Consider the following 25,576-nt stretch of genomic DNA (forward strand, 5'->3'; position numbering starts at 1 on the left):
CCGACTTCTGAGCGTTCAAAACAACTGACAACTCGGAAAATAACAAGCTCCAACTGGGAACAGTCATCCAACCTGTTTCTAGAGCTTCGACTTTCCGACCTGGAGATCACTGACTTTTTCCGAGTTCCCAGTTGTTTTAAACGTGTAATCTATGTAGGCCTACAGGGATGTGCATTTTGATCAAAATTATTGCAGCGACAGTGATCACGTCATGCAGCGACGCAACGTACAGTGGGCGTGTTTTCGAGCATGTAGGAAGCGACCAGTTTCGGAGACACAACAGAGCAGACAGCTGCGCAGACGGACTGCCTGTGGACATGAACTCAAAACAGCAGGCAACACGTCTGCAAAACAGGCCTGTGTAAAGTCTGTTAACGTACACGGTGCAGCCTAATAAGTGCGTCATTTGGAAAAAGGTAATTCAAAATGTGGATAACTCCGGAGGAGGTATTGCTTGCTAACGCTCTGTGGGTGAGCGAAAGGGCGAACCCCTTCTTCATTCTCCAGCGGAGAAAGGGCCATGGCAAAGGAGGGGGCATCACTGGTAACTATGAAATTAAATTTTTTGGTGTAACTGCTTTCTGAAAAATGTAATTTGTGTTGGCTAATGTCTTGCATTAGTAATGAGGGCTTTAGTATAGCTAACTAGCAGGCTTGGGTGTTAGCATGCTACCTAGCGCACAGGCTAGCTGTTGTGTTGACGTGGAAAAAGTGGAGCTAACTAGCTAACGTTAGCATTGTTTCCGAGGTGGAAAACCATTTTTCCCAGTCGGAGCCCCTTTTTTTCCCAGAGTTCCCAGTTGTCATGAACGCACAGATGTCTGAACTTGGAGATTTTTGAGTTCCTAGTTGTTTTGAACGCGGTAGAAGTATGTGCATTTTCTCACATGCATCGCTAAACAGTAACGTTACACAGCGAGTAGACTATTGCTGCATTCATGAGAACTTGGAACTCAGCCAAAAGGCAACGGTCCACTTTTTCCAAAAACTTCACCCCTACTGTCACAGACTCATCTTTTTCCTGACACTCGGTGCAAGCCTCGAGATCCGAGAACTTCACCACACCTACCACCTCCGATACTTCGCCCTCATACACGTCCATTTCTCCTCCTGTCTTCAGCTCACTTTGCTTACACTTTCTACTTTCTTCTTTAACAAACCATCTTCCTTTCCCCGCAATTTTTAACCGACTAAAGCACACGCTCTTCCTCCCTCTCTCTCTTAGGCCTCCTCTACCTCTTTTTCCCACCATTCCTCCTCCATATTCCAAGTATTGTCGATAATACTGCACTTCTACTGACATAGGTCTTGTTCTTGCCTTCTCAAGGGACACCATTTAACCGTCTGTCACAATCTCAGTACAATCAGCACCTCACATGACCTCACCCCGGCAGAATGTTGTCTACCACTTCCCTCATCTATCTATTCTTTGTGTCCAACTCAGGCCTCTTTCTAGAACTTCGACTTTTCAAACTGAAGATCACTGACATGATTCAACCTCGTTTTTTTCAGTAAATAAGTATTTGGTCACCTACAAACAAGCAAGATTTCTGGCTCTCACAGACCTGTAACTCGTTACCTGTATTAATGGCACCTGTTTGAACTTGTTATCAGTATAAAAGACACCTGTCCACAACCTCAAACAGTCACACTCCAAACTCCACTATGGCCAAGACCAAAGAGCTGTCAAAGGACACCAGAAACAAAATTGTAGACCTGCACCAGGCTGGGAAGACTGAATCTGCAATAGGTAAGCAGCTTGGTTTGAAGAAATCAACTGTGGGAGCAATTATTAGGAAATGGAAGACATACAAGACCACTGATAATCTCCCTCGATCTGGGGCTCCACGCAAGATCTCACCCCGTGGGGTCAAAATGATCATAAGAACGGTGAGCAAAAATCACAGAACCACACGGGGGGACCTAGTGAATGACCTGCAGAGAGCTGGGACCAAAGTAACAAAGCCTACCATCAGTAACACACTACGCCGCCAGGGACTCAAATCCTGCAGTGCCAGATGTGTCCCCCTGCTTAAGCCAGTACATGTCCAGGCCCGTCTGAGGTTTGCTAGAGTGCATTTGGATGATCCAGAAGAGGATTGGGAGAATGTCAGATGAAACCTAAATATAACTTTTTGGTAAAAACTCAACTCGTCGTGTTTGGAGGACAAAGAATGCTGAGTTGCATCCAAAGAACACCAAACCTACTGTGAAGCATGGGGGTGGAAACATCATGCTTTGGGGCTGTTTTTCTGCAACGGGATCAGGATGACTGATCCGTGTAAAGGAAAGAATGAATGGGGCAATGTATCGTGAGATTTTGAGTGAAAACCTCCTTCCATCAGCAAGGGCATTGAAGATGAAACGTGGCTGGGTCTTTCAGCATGACAATGATCCCAAACACACCGCCCGGGCAACGAAGGAGTGGCTTCGTAAGAAGCATTTCAAGGTCCTGGAGTGGCCTAGCCAGTCTCCAGATCTCAACCCCATAGAAAATCTTTGGAGGGAGTTGAAAGTCCGTGTTGCCCAGTGACAGCCCCAAAACATCACTGCTCTAGTGGAGATCTGCATGGAGGAATGGGCCAAAATACCAGCAACAGTGTGTGAAAACCTTGTGAAGACTTACAGAAAAAATGTGACCTGTGTCATTGCCAACAAAGGGTATATAACAAAGTATTGAGAAACTTTTGTTATTGACCAAATACTTATTTTCCACCATAATTTGCAAATAAATTCATTAAAAATCCTACAATGTGATTTTCTGGATTTTTTTTTCTCATTTTGTCTGTCATAGTTGACGTGTACCTATGATGAAAATTACAGGCCTCTCTCATATTTTTAAGTGGGAGAACTTGCACAATTGGTGGCTGACTAAATACTTTTTCCCCCACTGTATATCCATAGTAAAACGAGTCCTATATCGACATAACCTGAAAGGCCGCTCAGCAAGGAAGAAGCCACTGCTCCAAAACCGCCATAAAAAAGCCAGACTACGGTTTGCAACTGCACATGGGGACAAAGATCGTACTTTTTGGAGAAATGTCCTCTGGTCTGATGAAACAAAAATATAACTTTTTGGCCATAATGACCATCGTTATGTTTGGAGGAAAAAGGGGGTGGCTTGCAAGCCGAAGAACACCATCCCAACCGTGAAGCATGGGGGTGGCAGCATCATGCTGTGGGGGTACTTTACTGCAGGAGGGACTGTTGCACTTCACAAAATAGATGGCATCATGAGTAAGGAAAATTATGTGGATATATTGAAGCAACATCTCAAGACATCAGTCAGGAAGTTAAAGCTTGGTCGCAAATGGGTCTTCCAAATGGACATTGACCCCAAACATACTTCCAAAGTTGTGGCAAAATGGCTTAAGGACAACAAAGTCAAGGTATTGGAGTGGCCATCACAAAGCCCTGACCTCAATCCTATAGAAAGTGTGTGGGCAGAACTGAAAAAGCGTGTGCGAGCAAGGAGGCCTACAAACCTGACTCAGTTACACCAGCTCTGTCAGGAGGAATGGGGCAAAATCCACCCAATTCATTGTGGGAAGGCTACCCAAAACGTTTGACCCAAGTTAAACAACTTAAAGGCAACGCTACCAAATACTAATTGAGTGTATATAAACTTCTGACCCACTGGGAATGTGATGAATGAAATAAAAGCTGAAATAATTCATTCTCTCTACTATTATACTGACATTTCACATTCTTAAAATAAAGTGGTGATCCTAACTGACCTAAGACGGGGAATTTTTACTAGGATTAAATGTCAGGAATTGTGAAAAACTGAGTTTAAATGTATTTGGCTAAGGTGTATGTAAACTTCCGACTTCAACTGTAGGTAACGTTAGCTGTCTCCCGTAATAAAGGGAATAACAATGGCATGTAATGGAAAAACTATTTCATATTAAATAACTCTTTAGGCTAGGAAGCTATCTAGTCCAACACTCATCATTTAGTTAGATTTGTACTGAATTAGATAGTCAAGTCTCATTTTAGGTGACTCAACACAAGTGGCCTTTCATTCACAAGGATTTATGATGTTTCCCTTTAATTCAGATATCTCTCCCTCAAGTCCTTGTCTAAAGGCTACAGCACCACTGCAGCTGTGTTGGCTTTCTATCTGGATGACTGCTTTTGCTGACGAGTTCTAGGAACATACGCCAGGTCTTAGACTAGCCTACAGTAAATAACCCGCCACGTACGACAGTAAAATGTAGGCAATGAAATAGTACATCATGTAGAAATTCTTGAGGTGTGTGCGCGTGCGTACACACACGTGAGTTTCAATGCATGTCTGTATTATCTGACATTGGGCCTCAACAGGCATTGGACTTCCTCACGCAACCTAAATAAAATGGATGTCAGTTCATATCTAGGCCAAATAACCTTTGTTAACCCAGAAAGTAGATTAAAAGTCACCCATGCAAAGTTAGGACTCCTCCAGCCAGCTATTTTAATATTTTGCATGGTTGACCTGTAGTCTCCAATTGGGATTCATGCCTAATTTGTTGTGCTGTTTTTCTTTAGGGTTGTTGGTGGGCACCATGGATGTGGTCCTGGACTCCAGTGCCAGAGTGGCTCCCTATAGGATCCTGCACCAGACAGGGGACTCCCAGATCTTCTGGAGCATCGCGTGTGGTGGGTACAAAACCATGCCACGACACCTCTGAATATTCTGGGATAGCCAAACTGTTTTGAAGCTAGCTTATTTAAATAAAACGATAAAAAGCACTAGGCCTATATAAATGCGATCCATTATCATCAGGTCTAAAGAGACCTCTCCTTGATGTGGGGAAATACTGTGTTTTCCCAGGCTCCTCCCGGAAGGAGATCACAGAGCACTGGGAGTGGCTGGAGACCAACCTGCTCCAGACGCTCTCCATCTTCGACAATGACGAAGACATCACCACCTTCGTCAAGGGGAAGATCTCGGTAGGCACTGCTGCCACAAAGCATAGTTCAACCTCATAGAATTAGAACACATTCCAATTCTATGGTCAAACCTTGGGTTAGTCTATGTCTTAATTGTTGCTCCCGTGTTATGTAAGCTGCTGACTCAGTTCCTCTATTAAGAGCAGATCTATGCGTCATTGTCACATTGACTGAAATCCACACGATCTGGAAAATGTCATTCTAAGTGATGTGTTCATGCACATTGGCACAGAATCTGAACTCCCTCTTCTTCCACTCTTTCTATCTAGGGCATCATCGCAGAGGAGAACAAGAGCAAAGCGGCCCAGGAGGACGAGGACTCTGGCAAGTTCCGCGAGGCCGAGCAGAAGATGAGAAAGCTGTTTGGCATGCCCGGCGAGGAGAAGCTGGTCAACTACTACTCGTGTAGCTACTGGAAAGGCCGTGTGCCCCGCCAGGGCTGGGTCTACCTCAGCGTCAACCACCTCTGCTTCTACTCCTTCCTCCTGGGGAAAGAAGGTGAGTGTGTGTGTGTGCTCGCCCGCCCGACATGCATAGGATGTGTGTGAGCATGCGTCTGAGAATGAATGAAATGGGCAGTGATCTTAAGAGAATGGGGGCTTAGAGAGAGTGTGTGAAAGGACATACAGTGTTGTGTTTGTGCGTGTGTTGAGGTAGCCCCACTTCAGCAGCTACCCCCAGCAAATTGAATTCTCTCAAATGGAATTCTATGAAATCTACCTCTTTCTTCCTCTCTACTGTACACCTTCTATCTCTCTCCCTCTTATCCCTCTCTCTGTCTTCCTTTCTCTCTCCTCCCGTACCCCCTCTCCCCTTATAGTGACTCTGGTGGTGCAGTGGACGGAGGTGACCCGTCTTGAGAAGAACGCCACGCTGGTGTTCCCGGAGAGCGTGCGGGTGAGCACGCGGCACACAGAGCACTACTTCTCCATGTTCCTCAACATCAACGACACCTTCAAGCTCATGGAGCAGCTGGCCACCATCGCCATGCGCCAGCTGCTGGACAACGAGGGCTTCGCCGCCGACCGCTCGCTGCCCAAGGCGTGCAAGACGCTCAAGAACGTCTCGGCACTCAAGAGGTACGAGGTTTCAAGGTTCAAGAGAGATGAGTCAGGAATTTCATTCTTTTTCTGACCATAATTGATGTTTTCACTGAAATGGAGGGTTCTTCCAAGAACTTGCTTGTTCAACCTCCAGAGAACAGGGGTAGGCATTTCAGGTCCTGAAAGGCAGCAGGGTGTGTATTGTTCCTCCTAACACACCAGATTTCATAATAATGGTCCTCAATATTCTGCATCTCACCGATACATAACTTTGAAGACATTATTTTTTTTCATGTGTACATATTTACCTTATCTGTACTTGTTCATGCTATGCTAATTTACTCCTCTCCTGTCTCACTATTGGATATCAACTTCAGGGACCTGGACGCACGGGCCAAGAACGAGCGCTACAGGGCGCTGTTCCGCCTGACCCCGGACGAGCGCCTGGACGGACACACAGACTGCACGCTGTGGACGCCCTTCGCCAAGATGCACATCGTGGGCCAGCTGTTTGTCTCCAACAACTACATCTGCTTCTGCAGCCGTGAGGAGGACCTCTGTCAACTCATCATCCCCCTCAGAGAGGTACCTACACACACACACAACACAAGCATGCCCTTTTCTTTCGTTTCCGGCATCCTGTCTCTCTCTCTGTCTCTTTCCCTATATCCTGCCTCTCTGTCTGTCTCTTTCCCTATATCCTGCCTCTCTGTCTGTCTCTTTCCCTATATCCTGCCTCTCTGTCTGTCTCTTTCCCTATATCCTGCCTCTCTGTCTGTCTCTTTCCCTATATCCTGCCTCTCTGTCTGTCTCTTTCCCTATATCCTGCCTCTCTGTCTGTCTCTTTCCCTATATCCTGCCTCTCTCTTTCCCTATATCCTGTCTCTCTCTCTCTTTCCCTATATCCTGCCTCTCTGTCTCTCTCTTTCCCTATATCCTGCCTCTCTGTCTCTCTCTCTCTTTCCCTTTATCCTGTCTCCCTCTTTCTCGCGTTTTCTTTCTGGCAATCTTTTTCACTCTCACTTTCTCACCCTGTCTATCCGTCTTTCTTTTTTCACGGGTGACATAACATACCCTCGTGGGATGTGCCTAATGTTCTTAAAGTTGTACATTAGATCTATAAGTAACTAAACAAAGCACTCTCCCCTCCCCTTTCTCTCTCTCTCCCCATCTTTCTCCTCCCTCCTTCTCTCTAGGTGTCCATTGTGGAGAAGGCAGACAGCAGCAGCGTCTTGCCCTGCCCCGTGTCCATCAGCACCAAGAACAAGATGACCTTCCTCTTCGCCAACCTCAAAGACCGTGACTTCCTGGTCCAGCGCATCTCCGACTTCCTGCAGCGCACACCCGACAAGCTGTGGAGCGACAGCCACCCGCTGGCCCTCAGTAGCTATTCAGTGAGTCAATCAGAGGGGATGTGTGCTGTTTGGGTGGGCCCTTTGAACTGTCAGTCACACTCTGTCGTGAAAGAGTAGGGTTGCAAAATTCTGATAACTTTCCCCAAATTTCCTGAAACCCTGGTAGGAAGATTCCAGATTTCCTGCTTATTCACTCCTGATTCTGTGAATGTTCCAACTGTGATTTCTGGAAAGCCTGGGAATTTGTGGAAAGTTACTGTGATTTTTGCGACTCTATGAACGAGATTGTGATACATAATATGGCTTTTTGATGTATTCTGTAATCTTTCCGCTACTTTCTAGATGACATTAATATGATATAACCACTCATTCACGGTCATGCTTTTGGCCAAATGACTTCTTTGAATGCATTCGTTTATTACAAACTGTATATCGAAATGTCCTTATATTCTCTCCCACCTTACTTATTTTTTTTGCATGACAGGAAATCCAGCTGTTATGTTTTAGCTCATAATACCCCTTTAAATCCACTATCTCCTCTTTCTCCCCAGGGTTCTCCCAGCCCCAGTACCACCCCTCTCTCCTCCAGCCTCCCCACACCCACGGGTGCAGCAGGGGAACCGTCCCAGGGTCGTCACTACAGCCCCAGCCTGCCAACAGCCACACAGGGCCTGCTCCGCATCTACCAGAAGGACGACCCAGAGGACCACGGACCCAAAGCTGTAAGTCCAACCCCACTCCCAGACCCACGTCAACGGCTTAGACTGTCTTATGCTCTTAGAATATCCTACCCGTTTTTTATAGGGTTTTATTATTTCAGTGTGGTCTCTATGTTTGATGCTTTAGAATGTAGGCTAATGTATGCCGTATCTATGGTTCTGGTCCTATCATGGTTAACATTACATGAGAGGAAATGTTATCTTAGCCAAGTGTATGCATAGGCAAGCTTGAAATTTGACACTTGAAGGCCACCATCTGTTCATCTATCTAGCTAGCTCTGCTTTAGGTTCCCAAACTCAAGGATTGTAAATCGTTGTCTTAGTAGTAGCTCTTTGACTCTGTTTGCTTTGCTCATGGTGCCAAAGGAACATGGACACCATGGCCTTACAGCATTCTGGTCATTGATCACCAATGTCATTATATTGTTATAACAGACCTTTAGCTTGATGTCTTTTTTGGGGAGGGGTCATACTGATATACTGACCCCCCCCCCTTCTATTTCTTTCTCCTTCTCAGACCAAGGAGAAGATGAAAGAGGAGTCGTGGAACATCCACTTCTTTGAGTTTGGCAGGGGGGTGTGTATGTACCGTACCTCGAAGACCAGAGAGCTGGTGCTCAACGGGATCCCTGAGAGCCTCCGAGGGGAGCTATGGCTGCTCTTCTCAGGTAGACATCTTGTTTTCTACAATTTAATTTCTAGAACTTTCTCAGCCTATATCTCCCCAAAGAGTAAATGCTTTTCATGGCAGGTTTTGGGTTAGCCCACATAGAAACCATGCTCCATTTAGCAAATGTCTTAACTGGAGCATCCCAATATGCAGTCATTGCACTCAGTTTTTGTGATGGAAGTCACGATACGTTCCTAAACTTCTGCTTTGGCTGTGTAGTCTATATGTGGCCCATGGTTCCAACCACTAGGCCACTCCTACTCTAGCACAGATGCACTATGTCTTTGGGCTGTTTTTGGCAGCACCTCTGTGGGGTTTCAAACCACCAACCACAACCACAAGTAGGTATCATTGCAGAGGAACTCTTCCCTCCAAATGGTTTCTGTTCTTGTACCAGTTCTCAAAGACACCACTAAGCACCTACAGACTAGCTTTGAGGGTTAAAGTTTGGTTTAGGTGGAGCTAGCAGAAAGCCAATAGGCCTGTACTGTGAAGTCAACAGAATTGTAGATTGTAAAGGTCAGGTAGATCATTTACCAAATAGAAACAAATACATGCAATAATAGCCTATAAGGTTTCTTCAAACATGATGATTTTGAATGGCAGCATTTGAAGGTTGAATATACACTATATATACAAAAGTATGTGGACACCCCTTCAAATGATTGGATTCGGCTATTTCAGCCACACCTGTTTCTGACAGGTGTATAAAATCGAGCACACAGCCATGCAATCTCCATAGACAGACATTGGCAGTAGAATGGCCTTACTGAAGAGCACAGTGATTTTCAATGTGGCACTGTCATAGGATGCCACCTTTCCAACTAGTTAGTTCGTAGCACGTAAAAATCATCTGTCCTCGTTTGCAAGACTCACTACCAAGTTCCAAACTGCCGCTGGAAGCAACGTCAGCACAATAACTGTTTGTCAGGAGCTTCATGAAATGGGTTTCTATGGCCGAGCAGCTGCACACAAGCCTAAGATCACCATGTGCAATGCCAAGTGTCGGCTGGAGTGGTGTAAAGCTCGCCGCAATTGGACTCTGGAGCAGTGGAAACACGTTCTGTGGAGTGATGAATCACGCTTCACCATCTGGCAGTCCGACAGACGAATCTGGGTTTGACGGATGCCAACAGTAAAGTTTGGTGGAGGAGGAATAATGGTCTGGGGCTGTTTTTCATGGTTTGGGCTAGGCCCCATAGTTCCAGTGAAGGGAAATCTTAACCCTACAGCATACAATGACATTCTAGACGATTCTGTGCTTCCAACTTTGTTGCAACAGTTTAGGGAAAGCCCTTTCCTGTTTCAGCATGACAATGCCCCTGTGCACAAAGCAAGGTCCATACAGAAATGGTTTGTCGAGATCGGTATGGAAGAACTTAAGGAGCCTGCACAGAGCCCTTACCTCAACCCCATCAGACACCTTTGGGATTAATTGGAACGCCGACTGCGAGCCAGGCCTAATCGCCCAACATCAGTGCCCGACCTCACTAACGCTCTTGTGGCTGAATGGAAGCAAGTCCCCGCAGCAATGTTCCAACATCTAGTGGAAAGCCTTTCCAGAAGAGTGGAGGCTGTTATAGCAGCAAAGTGTGGACCAACTCCATATTAATGCCCATGATTTTGGAATGAGATGTTCGACGAGCAGAATATTCTAGCCTAGGCTACATTTATTTTGAATAAGATGCATCTGTGAATACAGGCTTTAAAAATTAAACAAATAAAAAGTGCAATGAAGAACCATTCAGACTATTTTTGTTTTCGTTATATTAACCTACCTTAAGGTTTCTGGCAAGAAACACAAGCATGTTCACCTTTTCTGGCTTTAATAGACTACGGAGTGGGGTAACAATTTTGCCTACTGAAAACACGTTCAGACGGAACGCTTTTTGCACAGATTCAGAGGTATTTGAGGGCGATGTTGGCCAAGAGCGGAAAGCGACCCTCATTCCCTCTCCACGATGCCAGTGGGTCATCATCTCCTCCGATTACATCGTAGAGAAGGTAGGATGTGAGCTCTGCGCTGGCCCACTGTTGCGCACTGAGTGTGACTGTTTGCTTAGTTCTCCCAAGAAGACTGCTCAGTGATGTCTTCTATTGTGAACATGCACACTCTATCAGTGGAAATTGTCCGAAATCACCATTGAAAGGGTCTCGTATCACACTGTAGCCTACAACATTTGGTTCCAAATCACCATTCAAAATTATCGGTACCACATTGGTTGATATTTATTTATTTGCACACAAGAAAATACAATATTGGTAAGATGATTTCCACATTGTAGTCTAATGAATAGACTTTAAAATCGGTGGTTTGTGCATGACACAGGCTGCATTACAGATCGTTTACTGCATTGCAACGCAGCGCAGCCCCAAGTAAAATAAAAATAGATGATACAATCGTATCTCGACAATGTTTGGATGGGACGATGTGTCATTCCAGACATCGCCCAACCCTAGTGTAAAGCTCGCTGCCATTGGACTCTGGAGCAGTGGAAACGTGTTCTCTGGAGTGATGAATCACACCTTAAACTTATTTGGTTAATTTTGTACTTATTTTGTTTACTTTATTTATTTTGTAATTTGTAGCCTATTCAAATGTGTGTTATTTTTTAATAGGCAACATTTATTTTTTTGTTACTGCTTATCGAAATTGCTGCTGTGGGAGCTTATGTAATGCCCCTTGCACAATTCAAGGATAGGAATAAACACTTCCACAATAATCTAAATATCTGTTTAGAAGTTTAACAATTAACATTTACTGCACATTTTATTGACAGTAGCCTAGTGTAGGCCTATATTATTGGCTGTTTGGTTTGCAAGGATTTTCCGGTGGCACACAATTTGTTTCTCCTAAAGCTTTGGTCAGGTGGAGGCCAGAAACTTATACGGGTTGTTTAAACTTCTCATTCTATTATTCTGTCTTGCAATTGTCGGTTCTCTCTCTCTCTCTCATGATTACCATATCATGTTTTTATTTAGGCTATTCGCAAACACAACTTTCTGAGATAGAACTCTGTTACTGGCCTCCTAGATTCATTTGAAAGTTGATCATGAAAGATATGCTTAGACCAACAAGTGACATTCAAATAAAATGGGGATTGGGACAAAAAGGGAATTTTAAGCTTTTAAAACAAGCCAGAGATCGTAGTGTCCGCTGCAAAAGGCCCATGATCATCCGACATTGGAGAGGTGAGCGAGATAAATGTTACCTGACATTTTGCGCATCTTTTGGCACACTCCGCTCCATCTATAATCTTTGTAGGCCTACTCTTGCATTATGTTAATAGTAGGATAAGTCTACCTACATATTTATAGAAAAAGGCTATGGCGAATAGGAAGGTCATTCGGCGTGTCCCTCGGCTGTGAGCTGCACTGTTTTGCGCTGCCCGACTCCGGCGGTGTCAGTCATGTTCAAATAGGTTAAACTATCGTCTGTAAAAAAAAAATATATATATATATATATATATATATATAACTATTGTGTCACATCACAATGTCGTTGCCATCGATGATGTCTTTTAAACATCGTTGATTTATATCGTAGTATCGGCCAACCCTACTTTACACCACTCCAGCCGATGCTTGGCATTGCACATGGTGATCTTAGGCTTGTGTGCGGCTGCTCGGCCATGGAAACCCATTTCATGAAGCTCCAAACGAACAGTTCTTGTGCAGTACTTTGCTTCCAGAGGCAGTTTGGAACTCGGTAGTGAGTGTTGCAACCGAGGGCAATTTTTACGCGCCACACGCAACAGGATTCTGCGGTCCCATTCTGTGCGCTTGTGTGGCCTACCACTTCGAAGCTGAGCTCCTAGACATTTCCACTTCACAATAGCAGCACTTACAGTTGACCGGGGCAGCTCTATCAGGGCAGAATTTTGACCAGCTGACTTGTTGGAAAGGTGGCATCCTATGACGGTACCACTTTGAAAGTCACTGAGCTCTTCAGTAAGGCCTTTCTACTGCCAATGTTTGTCTATGGGGATTGCATGGCTGTGTTCTCAATTTTATACACCTGTCAGCAATGGGTGTGGCTGAAATAGCCGATATATAGTGTATATATAGTGTACATCAGCATTCTGTTGGTCTCGAGGAAAGCACTCACTCCTACCTTGTGACCTGAAGGTAGTGTGTTTGTGTCTCTGTTGCCATGGTGACTAGGGAAGTGTTGTTGTTGCCTCGTGGTGCGACGTCACCAAGCTGACCCCTCCCCTCCGTCATTCCTGTCTGACTCATCTGGGATCAGCTGACCAACTATATTCCTGAGTCATGCGGCCTAGCTAAGCAAGGGTTACGCAATAATGACAACCTAGAAACTGAGCCCTTAGATTGTGTTGCTATGTGGATGTGTTTTCATACTTTGGCTGTGTCCTCTTTGTAAAATGATGAGCACTTAATAAACAGGGCTCAATGACCAGGATTGTGTCCTGCAATGATATCTGGAGTGAGAGTCAATGACTAGTCTGTTTTCAGGAATCCGTCAGCTTTGTGTTTTCTAGAAAATATGTAAAGTTAGCCCATGTTGTTGTTGATACAAGAAACTACCAGTTATACAATGGGTAGAATCAAAAGGATCTAAACATTAGATCATTTGCTGACTGACATCCATATTGACTGAATCTGCCTTATAATCCATTGAATTAACCCTTTTACTACCATCCATCCCCTCTCCAGGAGCTCAGAATGAGATGGCCACCCACCCTGGCTACTATGCTGAGCTGGTGGAGCAGGCCATGGGCCGCTGTACCCTGGCCACAGAGGAGATCGAGAGGGACCTGCATCGCTCCATGCCCGAGCACCACGCCTTCCAGAATGAGATGGGCATCGCTGCCCTCCGCAGGGTCCTCACCGCCTACGCCTGCCGCAACCCTGGCATAGGATACTGCCAGGTATGCCAACTTGTTTACGTTACTTACTTAGGCTCATCGCTCTCCAGGGAGTATCATAGGCCATCGACGACTCTCCATCACACTCAGTCTTGTTCCATCTTATGCCAGATCTTTTGGTGTCTGCTTCAAGCTCCCGCTGTCAGGTGTTTCTTGGGTGCCCCCCTCTTCCGTTTTCCTTGTGGGTTCCAGGATGGAGCTTGCCTGGTGATGTTGGCAACTTGTTAGGTTCCTTTTTGTTGTTAAACGTTAAAACCAATAAACATGGTCATTGGCTGTGAGACGTTATGAGATTTCTTACACTTTTACAGTTTGTTACTTAGGCCTATCTGTTATATTTAGAAACTTCTCTGTAATGTACAATTGGTTCCAGATAGTGGCCAATTGAGTTGGATGCTTTGAAGTAGTTGAAAGAACTCAATGTAAGGCTAAAGTGGAATTAAATTCCTGGAAAATGCCATCTGAAACAGACTGACTGTTTGAGTTGACTGTGAAACATGAAAAGCTTCAAGCTGATAATGAGATTGGAACTAAGGCCTAGTGTCCTAAGCATTCCCTGGAAATAGTGATTGAATGAAATGAGACAGGGAAACAGGCTTTCCATTAGTAAAATGTGGCACTGGATTTTTTTATTTATTTACAGGACATTTCAGAAATGTACTGGACCCATATGTGTTGGGTGAGTAATCTGATTAAGGCGTCCACCCACGGTGCTCAGAATTACAGAAATCACATTTAGATTATGGTCATTCATATTAACAGGACATGCAAGACGAGGATGCAACGATGTGCAGTTCTTACCGAATTCTGATGTGCACTTCGAAGATGTTAGAATAACTGTCCACATTTACTTTTCCTCAGCCAACAATACGCGTAACGAATAGCAAAATCACTAGCTAATGTCAATCTAATATCCCCCATAAAAGTTAACCTATTCTATTGGTCAGCTTGTCGGGAAAGAAACAGCCTATTCCAAACAGACTTTGGGACAGTTGTGGGACGATGGATCCCAAATTCATACAACCTGTAGGCCTAGGCTACATAAAAAAAAATAAAAAATAAAAAAATCAATGAGTCTGATGCAACAGATCAGAACGTTTAGCTTAAAATGTTGATAAACTTTTATTTCTTCACATTTATAAGCGTAGCAATACGCACAAGGCAGTAGACTACGCGCGAATGTTTGTTCCATAATGCTAATAGCGGTGTAAAAAGGCACATGCCAGTGGTTTCATATGACAGAGATGAAATTATCCGTTAGAAATGTAGAAAGCGGGGAGATCTAATATGCAACAACTAGCACGGGCTGCTAATATGACTAGGATTGTGCCTTTGGCTACTGGACGACGAAATAAAGTTTAATATAAAAGAATTGCCTCCACTGATATGGTCTGATTTTGACTAGGCTACTTTGAAGCAAGGTTAAAACGTTCAGGTTCCAAACAATTACCGTATTTTCCGCACTATAAGGCGTACCGGAGTATAAGCCGCAGCAGCTAAATTGAATGATATTGAATGATGTGTACATATATAAGCCGCACTGGACTATAAGCCGCAGGTGTTTTAATGTTTAATTACCATACGTAAGGGTTCGTGCACAGAGGGGATTGCCGGGAAAGAGACAAACTGTCTCGCTCTCGTAATGTCTGTCTGTCTTGCTCTCGTTCTGTCTCTCGTTCTGTCTCTCGTACCACTCTAGGTTCCACTTTTACTTTTGCGCGCTACCTGTCTCACTCTTTTCCGGCCTCCAGCTTTTCCTGCTGGAGCCCGCCGCTTAAAGGTGGGGGGCGCGGACCGGTCATAGAGCCCATAGAGTTAAAGTTGGTGGACTGTAACCTGTAAAATCCATAGATTTAGGAGGTCTTCTAGTGGCCGTTAGCTGTAAAAATCCATAGATTAGCCGCACCGTTATATAAACCGCAGGGTCGAAAAATGGGGAAAAAGGCGCGGCTTATAGTCCAAAAATTACGGTAAGTATATGTTTTAAAATGCATACTGTGTCCAGCTCATTGTTTGATATGTTGTAGCAGCAGCGCTCGCGCTGTCTGACAGATTTTCTGCTCAACGGCTCTGTATGCTGTACATGTGTGATAAATAAGATGCATAACGAATATACTGTACACGCACCAATTTAATTCCACTAAATTTTGCAAATGTACCTACAGACGGATAAGCATGACCAGTCAAATGTAATTACATCAACTGGTATTTCCGTCAATGAATAGGCGAAAAAGCATTATTTCACAATGGGATTTTTTCGTCTTCTCCGGGACAATTAGCCGGCGCCAATTTTATTTTCTAATTTTTTTATCAGCCAAAAGCCGCCTATTACCAGCTAGCGGAAACCTTGCAAGGAAACTACTGTAGTCTGGTGGTCTATTCTTTACTGTAAGGCTATTATGTCTGCCTGTTTTTGTCTCTGATTCGTCCTTCTCTTCAGTTTGTCTTGTTGTTCATTCTAAAGTCGAGCAGACAGTATCGGAGCAATGAGGTCTGATGCCAACAGACTTAGAGACAGTTTCTATCTACAAGCAATCAGACTGCTGAACACAAACTGGACTGACCACCTGCTCTGATTCTCCTCACCATAGCACTCATGCACACAACCACACAGAGATAGAGATATATACACACACATACACACATCACAACTGCTGCTACCAGACTCTTATTATACTGCTCAATGTCTACACTTCCCCCCCCTTCCCCAAAACACGTGTACATTTTGGACTTTAAATTGTGCCTTCCTGTATTATACTGATGCTAAAATCTTTTCTATTCTATTGCCATTCATTTTATTTTCGTATTCTTATCTTTTATTATTTCTTATTGTCGTTATATTGTCGAGAAAGAACCTGCAAGTAAGCATTTCATTGGACGATGTATACCATGCGTATCCCGTACATACAACTAATAAAACTTGCAACTACAAATTCAGTAAGACAGGAAATGATGTTTGTGATGCTGCACAAGCAGAAGAGTTGTACATAATGATCGACGCCTGTCCTCTCCAGGCGATGAACATTGTGACGTCGGTGCTGCTGCTGTACTGTACAGAGGAGGAGGCCTTCTGGCTGTTGGTGGCTCTGTGTGAGAGGATGCTGCCTGACTACTACAACACAAGGGTTGTGGGTGAGTGACGGCTAGACTGGCAATAGAAAAGCAAAGCCACTAATTACCATAGAAATAGAATGATTTCTGAAGGCTCTAAGAGTGATAACTCAGTAGTTGGTATGGGCTGGGGTCGATTCAGTTTTGAAAAGGACTTTTCATTGCATGAATTAAATTGTACTTCTCTTCCTAAAATGAATTGACCCCAACCTTGATGCATAGGTTTGGAATGTATGGATGTCTTTTTAATTATCCCCCTCCCCCAGGTGCTCTCGTCGACCAGGGCGTATTTGAGGAGCTGACTCGTGAGTGCCTCCCCCTCCTCTACGAGCACATGCAGGAGCTGGGCGTCATCTCCACCATCTCCCTCTCCTGGTTCCTCACGCTGTTCCTCAGCGTCATGCCCTTCGACAGCGCCGTGCTCCTGGTCGACTGCTTCTTCTACGAGGGCATCAAGGTCATCTTCCAGGTGGCGCTGGCCGTGCTGCACGCCAACATGGACACGCTGCTGGGTTGCACCGACGAGGGAGAGGCCATGACCATACTGGGACGGTAAGTGGGGGGGTGGGAGAAACAGATGGAAGGAGGGCAGGGAGTGGCCATTTGCTAGTCTGCACCGACGAGGGAGAGGCCATGACCATACTGGGACGGTGAGTGGGGGGGTGGGAGAAACAGATGGAAGGAGGGCAGGGAGGGGCCATTTGCTAGTCTGCACCGACGAGGGAGAGGCCATGACCATACTGGGACGGTGAGTGGGGGGGTGGGAGAAACAGATGGAAGGAGGGCAGGGAGGGGCCATTTGCTAGTCTGCACCGACGAGGGAGAGGCCATGACCATACTGGGACGGTGAGTGAGGGATTTGCCATATTGCGCTGGACTGAGAAATATTGGTTGTTCCCTCTTTTTCTCTCTCTCAGGTACCTGGACAATGTTGTGAACAAGCAGACTGTGTCTCCTCCCATTCCCCACCTCCACGCCCTGTTGACCAGTGGTGATGAACCACCGCCTGAGATTGACGTGTTTCAGCTCATCAAGTCATCCTATGACGTAAGACAAGTGCTCCCAGCATGACTAGTAGAGCCAAATTACTTTTTCACTGAAAATGAATTCCATTCTTAGTTCTTGAAGACAATTCGCTTGTTTACTGAATCGCATAGAACAAGGAGAGATTGATGTAGATTCTACAAATCAGTGACTTTGGGATACATTTGTAACCGACTCTATTGAAAGCTATTTAACTTCTCTAACACCTGCCTTTTCCCTCTGTTTCTGTGTCCCTGAGCAGAAGTTTGGAAGTCTGCGTGCTGATGTCATCGAGCAGATGAGGTTCCAGCAGAGGTTAAAGGTTATCCAATCGCTGGAGGACACCGCGAAGAGGAGCGTGGTGAGTTCATATGTCAAAGAAGTGACCGTGATTGAAGCGCTTGGTGACATTGGTTTCTTTGTCTCGTTGCGTTGATGGTTGTAGTTTGATGTTGACAAATTAATTTCATAGCATTGAGATTACTCTTCATTCCAACCTTCGCTTAATAATGATCTACTGTCGATATCAGATGTATTGAATAGGGGATGTTAAGGTTGGAACAAAAACATGTCCATGCAGGAGTCTTACAGTGCCTACTTGGTCCAATGTGCCATAGCCAGAGGTATTTCTCTGTCTGGTGTAAAGCTGTGTGTCTGTCCACAGGTGAGGGCCATCATGACCGACTCAGCCTTTAGCATCGAGGAGCTAGAGGAACTCTATGTTTTCTTCAAGGTGAGAAATCGGCATAATTATTACCGCCCCTGTGGCTTTTTACACCATTACCTAACACTGGTCTTGAACATTTTATTCATCAAGTTTTCTCTGTTAGCAATGTTCTAAACACAGGTGTGGCAACTTAGTGTGTTGGGTGGTAAATAATAGTTGTTTGTTGTGCCATGTTGGTCATGGTTGTGGTGATGATAACAGGTCACACAGCTGTCACACGTTAGGTGTTGTCCAACCAAGCGAGCCATTATCAATAGACTGAGAACAAAACAAGTTGTGGCTCCTGCTCCAAACAAGTGTAAACCTGAAAGCCTCCAACATAAGCCATCATTATCAAGCCGTTAACTCAAGTCCCTCAACTGTCAAGCACCATTGGACCATCCATTCAATGTTTCAATCAGCTAATACCACCTCTGACCTGCATCCCACTCCCTTTCCACATGGCAGGCCAAGCACATCATGAGCTGCTACTGGGGGGCCAGCAGCACGGCGGCGGAGCGCCACGACCCCAGCCTGCCCTACCTGGAGCAGTACCGCATCGACCTGGGACAGTTCTGCCAGCTGTTCGGGGCCCTGGGCACCTGGCTGTGTGGCACGCACACCGCCACGCTGGCCGCTCGCCACTTCCGCCTGTTGGACAGCAACAAGGACGGCCTCATCAACTTCAAAGAGTTTGTCACAGGCCTGAGTGAGTTTGGAGATTTGAATTAAGGAATTGCAACTTGCTGCTGTTGAAGATAGTAACTGACATGGGTAACAACATTGATGTTTTGGCTGTCGGGGGGGAGGGGGGTGCAGCTGGTTTTGAGTTTCGAGACCAATTATGTGCTAGTTTGTAGAAGGATACGTCCCAGTGCCTAATTTGACTGGTTGATTATTATTATTATTATTATTATTATTATTAATTAGCATGGATCCCACCTCTGCTGCCAATTATGTAACTGACCAACCATATGTCTCCCATCAGGTGGGATGTACCACGGAGACATGACAGAGAAACTGAAGTTACTGTATAAACTTCACCTGCCGCCAGGTAAGCAGGGGAAAAACACAACTCTTATGATAAACTCATTGCAGACAATACTGCAGGATATTGACACTCCCATTCTGACTTCTCACTATTTGGCTTCATACACTTTTCACTAAGAAACAGAGTTCTATTGAATCAACAAATGCAGAGGAAGTGAGCCTGCAGTCAGCCAGCAAGCACACACTCTTGTGACCCTGTGTTTTGGGTGGTGTGTTTGTAAAGCGACAGACACCATGTATGCGCATAAGAGAAGAATTGTCTCTCTCAAATCAAATGTTATTTGTCACATGCCGAATACCGAATACCTTACCGTGAAATTCTTACTTACAAGCCCTTAACCAACGATGCAGTTTTCAGAAAGAAAACAGTTCAGAAAAATATTTACTAAATAGACTAAAGTGCAAATAGTCTGTGTAGCCATTTGATTAACTGTCAGCAGTCTTATGGCTTGGGAGTAGAAGCTGTTAAGAAGCCTTTTGGACCTAGACTTGGTGCTCCGGTACCGCTTGCTGTGCGGTAGCAGAGAGAACAGTCTTTGACTAGGGTGGCTGGAGTCTTTAGCAATTTTTAGGGCCTTCCTCTGACACCGCCTGGTATAGAGGTCCTAGATGGCAGGAAGCTTGGCCCCAGTGATGTACTGGGCCATACGCACTCCCTCTGTAGCGCATTGTGGTCGGAGGCCGAGCAGTTGCCAAACCATGCGGTGATTCAACCAGTCAGGATGCTCTCGATGGTGCAGCTGTATAATTTTTTGAGGATCTGTGGACCCATGCCAAATCTTTTCAGTCTCCTGAGGGGGAATAGGCGTTGTCGTGCCCTCTTCATGACTGTCTTGGTGATGTGGAAGCCAAGGAACTTGAAGCTCTCAACCTGCTCCTCTACAGCCCCGTCGATGAGAATGGGGTGTGCTTGGCCCTCCTTTTCCTGTAGTCCACGATCATCTCCTTTGTCTTGATCACGTTGAGGGAGAGGTTGTTGTCCTGGCACCACACTGCCAGGTCTCTGACCTCCTCCCTATAGGCTGTCTCATCGTTGTCGGCGATCAGGCCTACCACCGTTGTGTTGTCTGCGAACTTAATGATGGTGTTGGACTCGTGCTTTGCCACGCAGTCGTGGGTGAACAGGGAGTACAGGAGGGGACTAAGCACGCACCCCTGAGGGGCCCCTGTGTTGAGGATCAGCGTGGCAGATGTGTTGTTGCCTACCCTTACCACCTGGGGGCAGCACGTCAGGAAGTCCAGGATCCCATTGCAGAGGGAGGTGTTTAGTCCCAGGGTCCTTATTTAAGTGATGAGCTTTGAGGGCACTATGGTGTTGAATGCTGAACTGTAGTCAATGAACAGCATTCTCAAGTAGGTGTTCCTTTTGTCCAGGTGGGAAAGGGCAGTGTTGAGTGCAATAGAGATTGTGTCATCTGTTGGGGCGGTATGCAAATTGGTGTGGGTCTAGGGTTTCTGGGATAATGGTGTTGTGAGCCATGACCAGCCTTTCAAAGAACTTCATGGCTATAGACGTGAGTGCTACGGGTCGGTAGTCATTTAGGCAGGTTACCTTAGTGTTCTTGGGCACAGGGACTATGGTGGTCTGCTTGAAATATGTTGGTATTACAGACTCGGCCAGGGAAAGGTTGAAAATGTCAATGAAGACACTTGCCTGTTGGTCAGCGCATGCTCGGAGTACATGTCCTGGTAATCAGTCTGCGGCCTTGTGAATGTTGACCTGTTTAAAGGTCTTACTCACATCGGCTACGGCGAGCGTGATCACACAGTCGTCCGGAAGAGCTTGTGCTCTCTTGCATGCTTCAGTGTTGCTTGCCTCGAAGAGCCCATAGAAGTCGTTTAGCTCGTCTGGTAGACTTGTGTCACTGGGCAGCTTGCAGCTGGGCTTCCCTTTTGTAGTCTGTAATAGTTTGCAAGCTCTGCCACATCTGACGAGCGTCGGAGCCGGTGTAGTAGGATTCAATCTTAGTACGTACAGTCACTGTAGGGACAACGTCATCAATGTGGGTGTGTTACCATAGTGTTTCAGAGAGGGATCAATTGAGCAGTTTTGGAGAAAATGTGTGTGGTGTGGGAATGAGTGACAATGTGTATTTTATTATAATAATACATGCTAGTGCTAACATGCTTCTTCTTTCTCTTACAGCATTGTGTCCAGAGGAGGCTGAGTCAGCACTAGAGGCTACACAGTTCTTCACTGACGATGACACTCAACAGGGTACACACACACACACACACACACACACACACACACATTGCTGTTGACTTATGCGTAGAGAATACACTCTTATATTTCTATAGGAGGGAATACACACACACACACACACTTGGTAACCATCTCTCATACTGTAGTTTGCTCACAATGTAAATGTGATATTTGACATGTTGGTGAGATTTTCTACTTGAGGCAATGTGTGGTTCCTACAGTCCTGCTCCCTTGCATGTGTGTGTGTGCATGGAAAACAGATTTCTACTACTTGATTTAACTGATAGAATGTGTGTTCTCATCATCATGGTATTGTTGGATCTGTTTCCTCTCCTCCCTCCCTCACTTGCTTTCTGTCTTGATCTCTCTATATTGCTCTTTCTCTCTCTTTTATTTCTCTCTCATTTCTATAATCTCTTGCTCTCCCCATCTCGTTTCGTTTTCTTCTCAACGCTCCAGAATCTCCCTTCCTGTCTGATCTGGACTTCCTGGTGCAGGAAGTGACCTCAGGTTTGTCTCTCTGTGACTCTCTGTGTCACGAAGACACGTTTGATCAACAAAATGGTGGCCACGCTGTCTTCAGGCGGAATAGTCAATCTAATATTCCAATAATCTGCCAATTTCTGAAACAATTATTAGTTGTAGTCCATAGAGGACACTCTCTAACCTGTTAATAACCTCCCCATGTGACAGAGCACACAATCATACCAGCAGATTACACAACTTAATACAGAGTGGAGACCCCCCCTCATTTCCTCTCCCTGTCCACTTGGTACAGTCCATTCTGGGCTCTCTTTGGTATGTTCTGGTGTGAATGACATCACATCTCTTTCCCCTTATCTGACCAGCTGTGGTACCTGCATCTCAGAGCTAGGAATTTCCATCCCTGCCTGTTACCCTCCTAGTATCTGTGGGCTAGTTGACTCACCTCATCTTCTGTGAAGTGGATGTCTCACAAACTAACACAAAAATCAAACTAACTGTAATCACCCTACACTGGAAAGACTACCCCCCCCTTCCAATCTCTGTCTAGATAACCCACTTTATTACCTGTCACTCTGTAGTGTGTACACTGGTGTGGATGGTCTGAGTAGTGGTTTTGTGGACATGATGATGGTGGTGGTTGTCTCTGTCTGCAGGAGAGGAGGTTAAAGAGGCTGGGGAAGCGTTGGGAAGCGGAGATGCAGAGGAGAAGAAAGGTGAGCCTCACTCTGCATGTTAATTACCTTTATGCAGTATTGATATTCTTCCTTGTCCTGCCCTCTGCAGGATTCAAGCGGTATTGCTTTACGTAGCCAGTATAAAATTGTGATGTCTGTTTCAGAGGTGAAGGACTATAAGTATTACCTGAGGATGTGGGCCAAGGAGAAGGAGCCCAAGATTGAGACCATTAAAGACCTTCCTAGGATGAACCAGGTACATACCACAGTACTGAGAGATGACCATAACTTGACCACTCATGCACACTTGGAGAAGCCATTTCTGTGAGATCCCCTGTGTGTGTGTGTGTCCCCTACAGGAGCAGTTCATAGAGCTGTGTAAGACCCTGTACAACATGTTCAGCGAGGACCCACTGGAGCAGGAACTCTACCACGCCATCGCCACTGTGGCCAGCCTGCTGCTGCGCATCGGAGAGGTGGGCAAGAAGTTCACCAACAACGGCGCCAAGAAATCAACTGACGCCACCAACACCCAGGCTCCCACCCCCGCCGCTGAACTGCCCCAGCCCGAAAAAGAGGAGTCGAATGGGGAAAGCAGCTCAGGACAGTCCCTGGTCTGTAAGGCCTTGGCGGAGGCCCAGCAGGAAACACCGCCCCAGCAGACGTCGGACGAAGAAGTGAAGGATGACACGTCGGTCTCGTCCTACTCCATGGTGAGCACGGGTTCGCTGCAGTACGAGGATATCGCCGACGACACAGTCCTGATTGGCTGTGCCGGCGACCAGCAGCGGCGAGGCAGCACGCTGGACGGCGATTGGTCCATCACCTTCGAGCAGGTGCTGGCGTCGATGCTCACCGAGCTGCCCCTGGTGGACTACTTTGAGAAGAAGGGAGACATTCAGGCAAGGATGGCCGCCTGTAAAATGCAAAGGAGGGTGGAGAGGCAGGTGAGCTCGTCAAGCGACCACGAGTTGGCCCAGCTCTCGACCTGAGTGGACCTATCCAGAACTCAACACTCGCTGTCATTTCTCAACCGTAGGGGAAACCCATCACTGTCCAACTCGAGTTGCCGTCCTGTCTTGTCTCACTCCCATTTCACAGGGAGCTCTAGACCTGTATCTCTGTTGTGATTGTCATCCTTTTACAGAACCAGATGTGTGTGTGTGTGTGTGTGTGTGTGTGTGTGTGTGTGTGTGTGTGTGTGTGTGTGTGTGTGTGTGTGTGTGTGTGTGTGTGTGTGTGTGTGTGTGTGTGTGTGTGTGTGTGTGTGTGTGTGTGTGTGTGTGTGTGTGTGTGTGTGTGTGTTATAGGAAATATATATATTGAAACAAAGTATTCAGTCTGTAAGCGTTGTCTGCCCAACGGTTCCTACCTTGGATAAAAGCCACATAACCCTAAACATTTAGGGCTGGTTATCCAGAACCAGATTCAACCTAAGCCTGTTCCTAGACTAAAAATCACTTTCAGTAGAGGTTCTCCATTTCGCATGCTTTCTAGTCCAGGACTAAGCTTAATATTGGTCTGGGAAACTTGCCCTTGAAACGAAGTGGCTAATCCAAGGATGGGATGTTGTGCAGAGGAACATTGGTGCAGGATATCAGAGTTATACGTGTTAGTACTCAACTGTATTCATGTAACTATCCCTGTGTCCTTTGTTGCTTCTCTGCACACTGCGGACCACAGTCTAAGCTGTGGATTAAAGCCTTTAACTAGAAGACCTATATGAGACATGTACAAGACATATGAGACATATATACGTTTGTGTGTCTGTGAAATCCACAGCCATCTCAAACTAAAGAAAGAAAGCCTTGCCTTAAAAAAAAGACTAAACTAGATTTTAGATTTCAGAAGAAGATTGTTTTTTTTTTGTGTAGTTTTTTTTTTAGAGAGAACGTTGGCAGAACGTCTGCGTTACCAGCCGTTTCTCTGGCCAGTACTTGCTTTATTAGTCCCATTTCAGCAGTCGGTTATTTAAACTACCTCTGGGTGTGTACTCTTTTATAGTACAACTCATCATGGTAACACATTGGTGTGGTTTTGGAGAATCCTCTCTCCGCCACTGACTGTCAATTAATCTGCAACCTTCAGATATGCATGGAGCTTCTCTCATTGAGTGACTCGCCTGCCTGTCATATCTTACTAGGACCTGATTGGTACTGTTTTTGTAATGGTAGGTTGGCATATACACAGGGATACTGTAGTGTTGGCATTTTGGGGAGGGACCTCAGTGAGGCTATCTGCAGAGTTGGAGCATCACAACAAACCGCATTGTTTTAATTGAATGCCCTTCTTGAATTTGACCTGCATATCAAACAAGGCAGTATCTCTATTCCCCTAGTTCAAAGCAGACACTCTGGGCACTATCTGTCATTCATCAAATGACCTCGAATATTGTACTATAGTTTTTCCATTACAGTTACTAGGCCTAGCTGTGAGTTAGTTTTATATTTGTATTCGTGACGGAGTTAAATAGACCACCTGTAAGTGGTCGATGGTTACACCTGCAATGCACCGCTTCTGTCATTTCAGAATAGCAGTAAGTAAACATTTCCTGCAAGCAAATACTATTTTAACAGATTCCCATGAAATGTCAGTCTCAAACACTTGCTAAAACGCCATGTAATGCTTTTCCTTCACACCAATAGGAGTCCCAAGCTGTAAATTACTGCAAATCATTTCCGAATTATCTTCTATCGTTCAAAGCTTTTA

General features: G+C 45.5%; 1 protein-coding gene across 2 annotated transcripts; it reads left to right on the forward strand.

The window, feature by feature from the left end:
* The first annotated feature begins 261 nt into the window (after window positions 1-261).
* LOC121534359 (TBC1 domain family member 9B) lies at window positions 262-24,087 on the forward strand. Of its 2 annotated transcripts, XM_041841026.1 has the most exons (22): window positions 262-544; window positions 4,531-4,641; window positions 4,817-4,935; window positions 5,205-5,433; window positions 5,756-6,014; window positions 6,356-6,563; window positions 7,175-7,372; window positions 7,885-8,055; window positions 8,570-8,720; window positions 13,400-13,614; window positions 16,626-16,743; window positions 16,989-17,274; window positions 17,640-17,769; window positions 18,008-18,106; window positions 18,410-18,478; window positions 18,920-19,160; window positions 19,440-19,505; window positions 21,648-21,719; window positions 22,167-22,217; window positions 22,847-22,906; window positions 23,032-23,123; window positions 23,227-24,087. In XM_041841026.1, the coding sequence occupies exons 1-22, from the start codon at window positions 427-429 to the stop codon at window positions 23,857-23,859; spliced, it is 3,696 nt and encodes a 1,231-aa protein (XP_041696960.1). In that variant the 5' UTR covers window positions 262-426; the 3' UTR covers window positions 23,860-24,087. The 2 variants fall into 2 exon arrangements, with proteins under 2 accessions (XP_041696960.1, XP_041696961.1); XM_041841027.1 differs by lacking the exon at window positions 22,167-22,217.
* The last annotated feature ends 1,489 nt before the right edge of the window (window positions 24,088-25,576 follow it).

Source organism: Coregonus clupeaformis, chromosome 2 (assembly GCF_020615455.1).
Source record: "Coregonus clupeaformis isolate EN_2021a chromosome 2, ASM2061545v1, whole genome shotgun sequence".
NCBI lineage: Eukaryota > Metazoa > Chordata > Actinopteri > Salmoniformes > Salmonidae > Coregonus > Coregonus clupeaformis.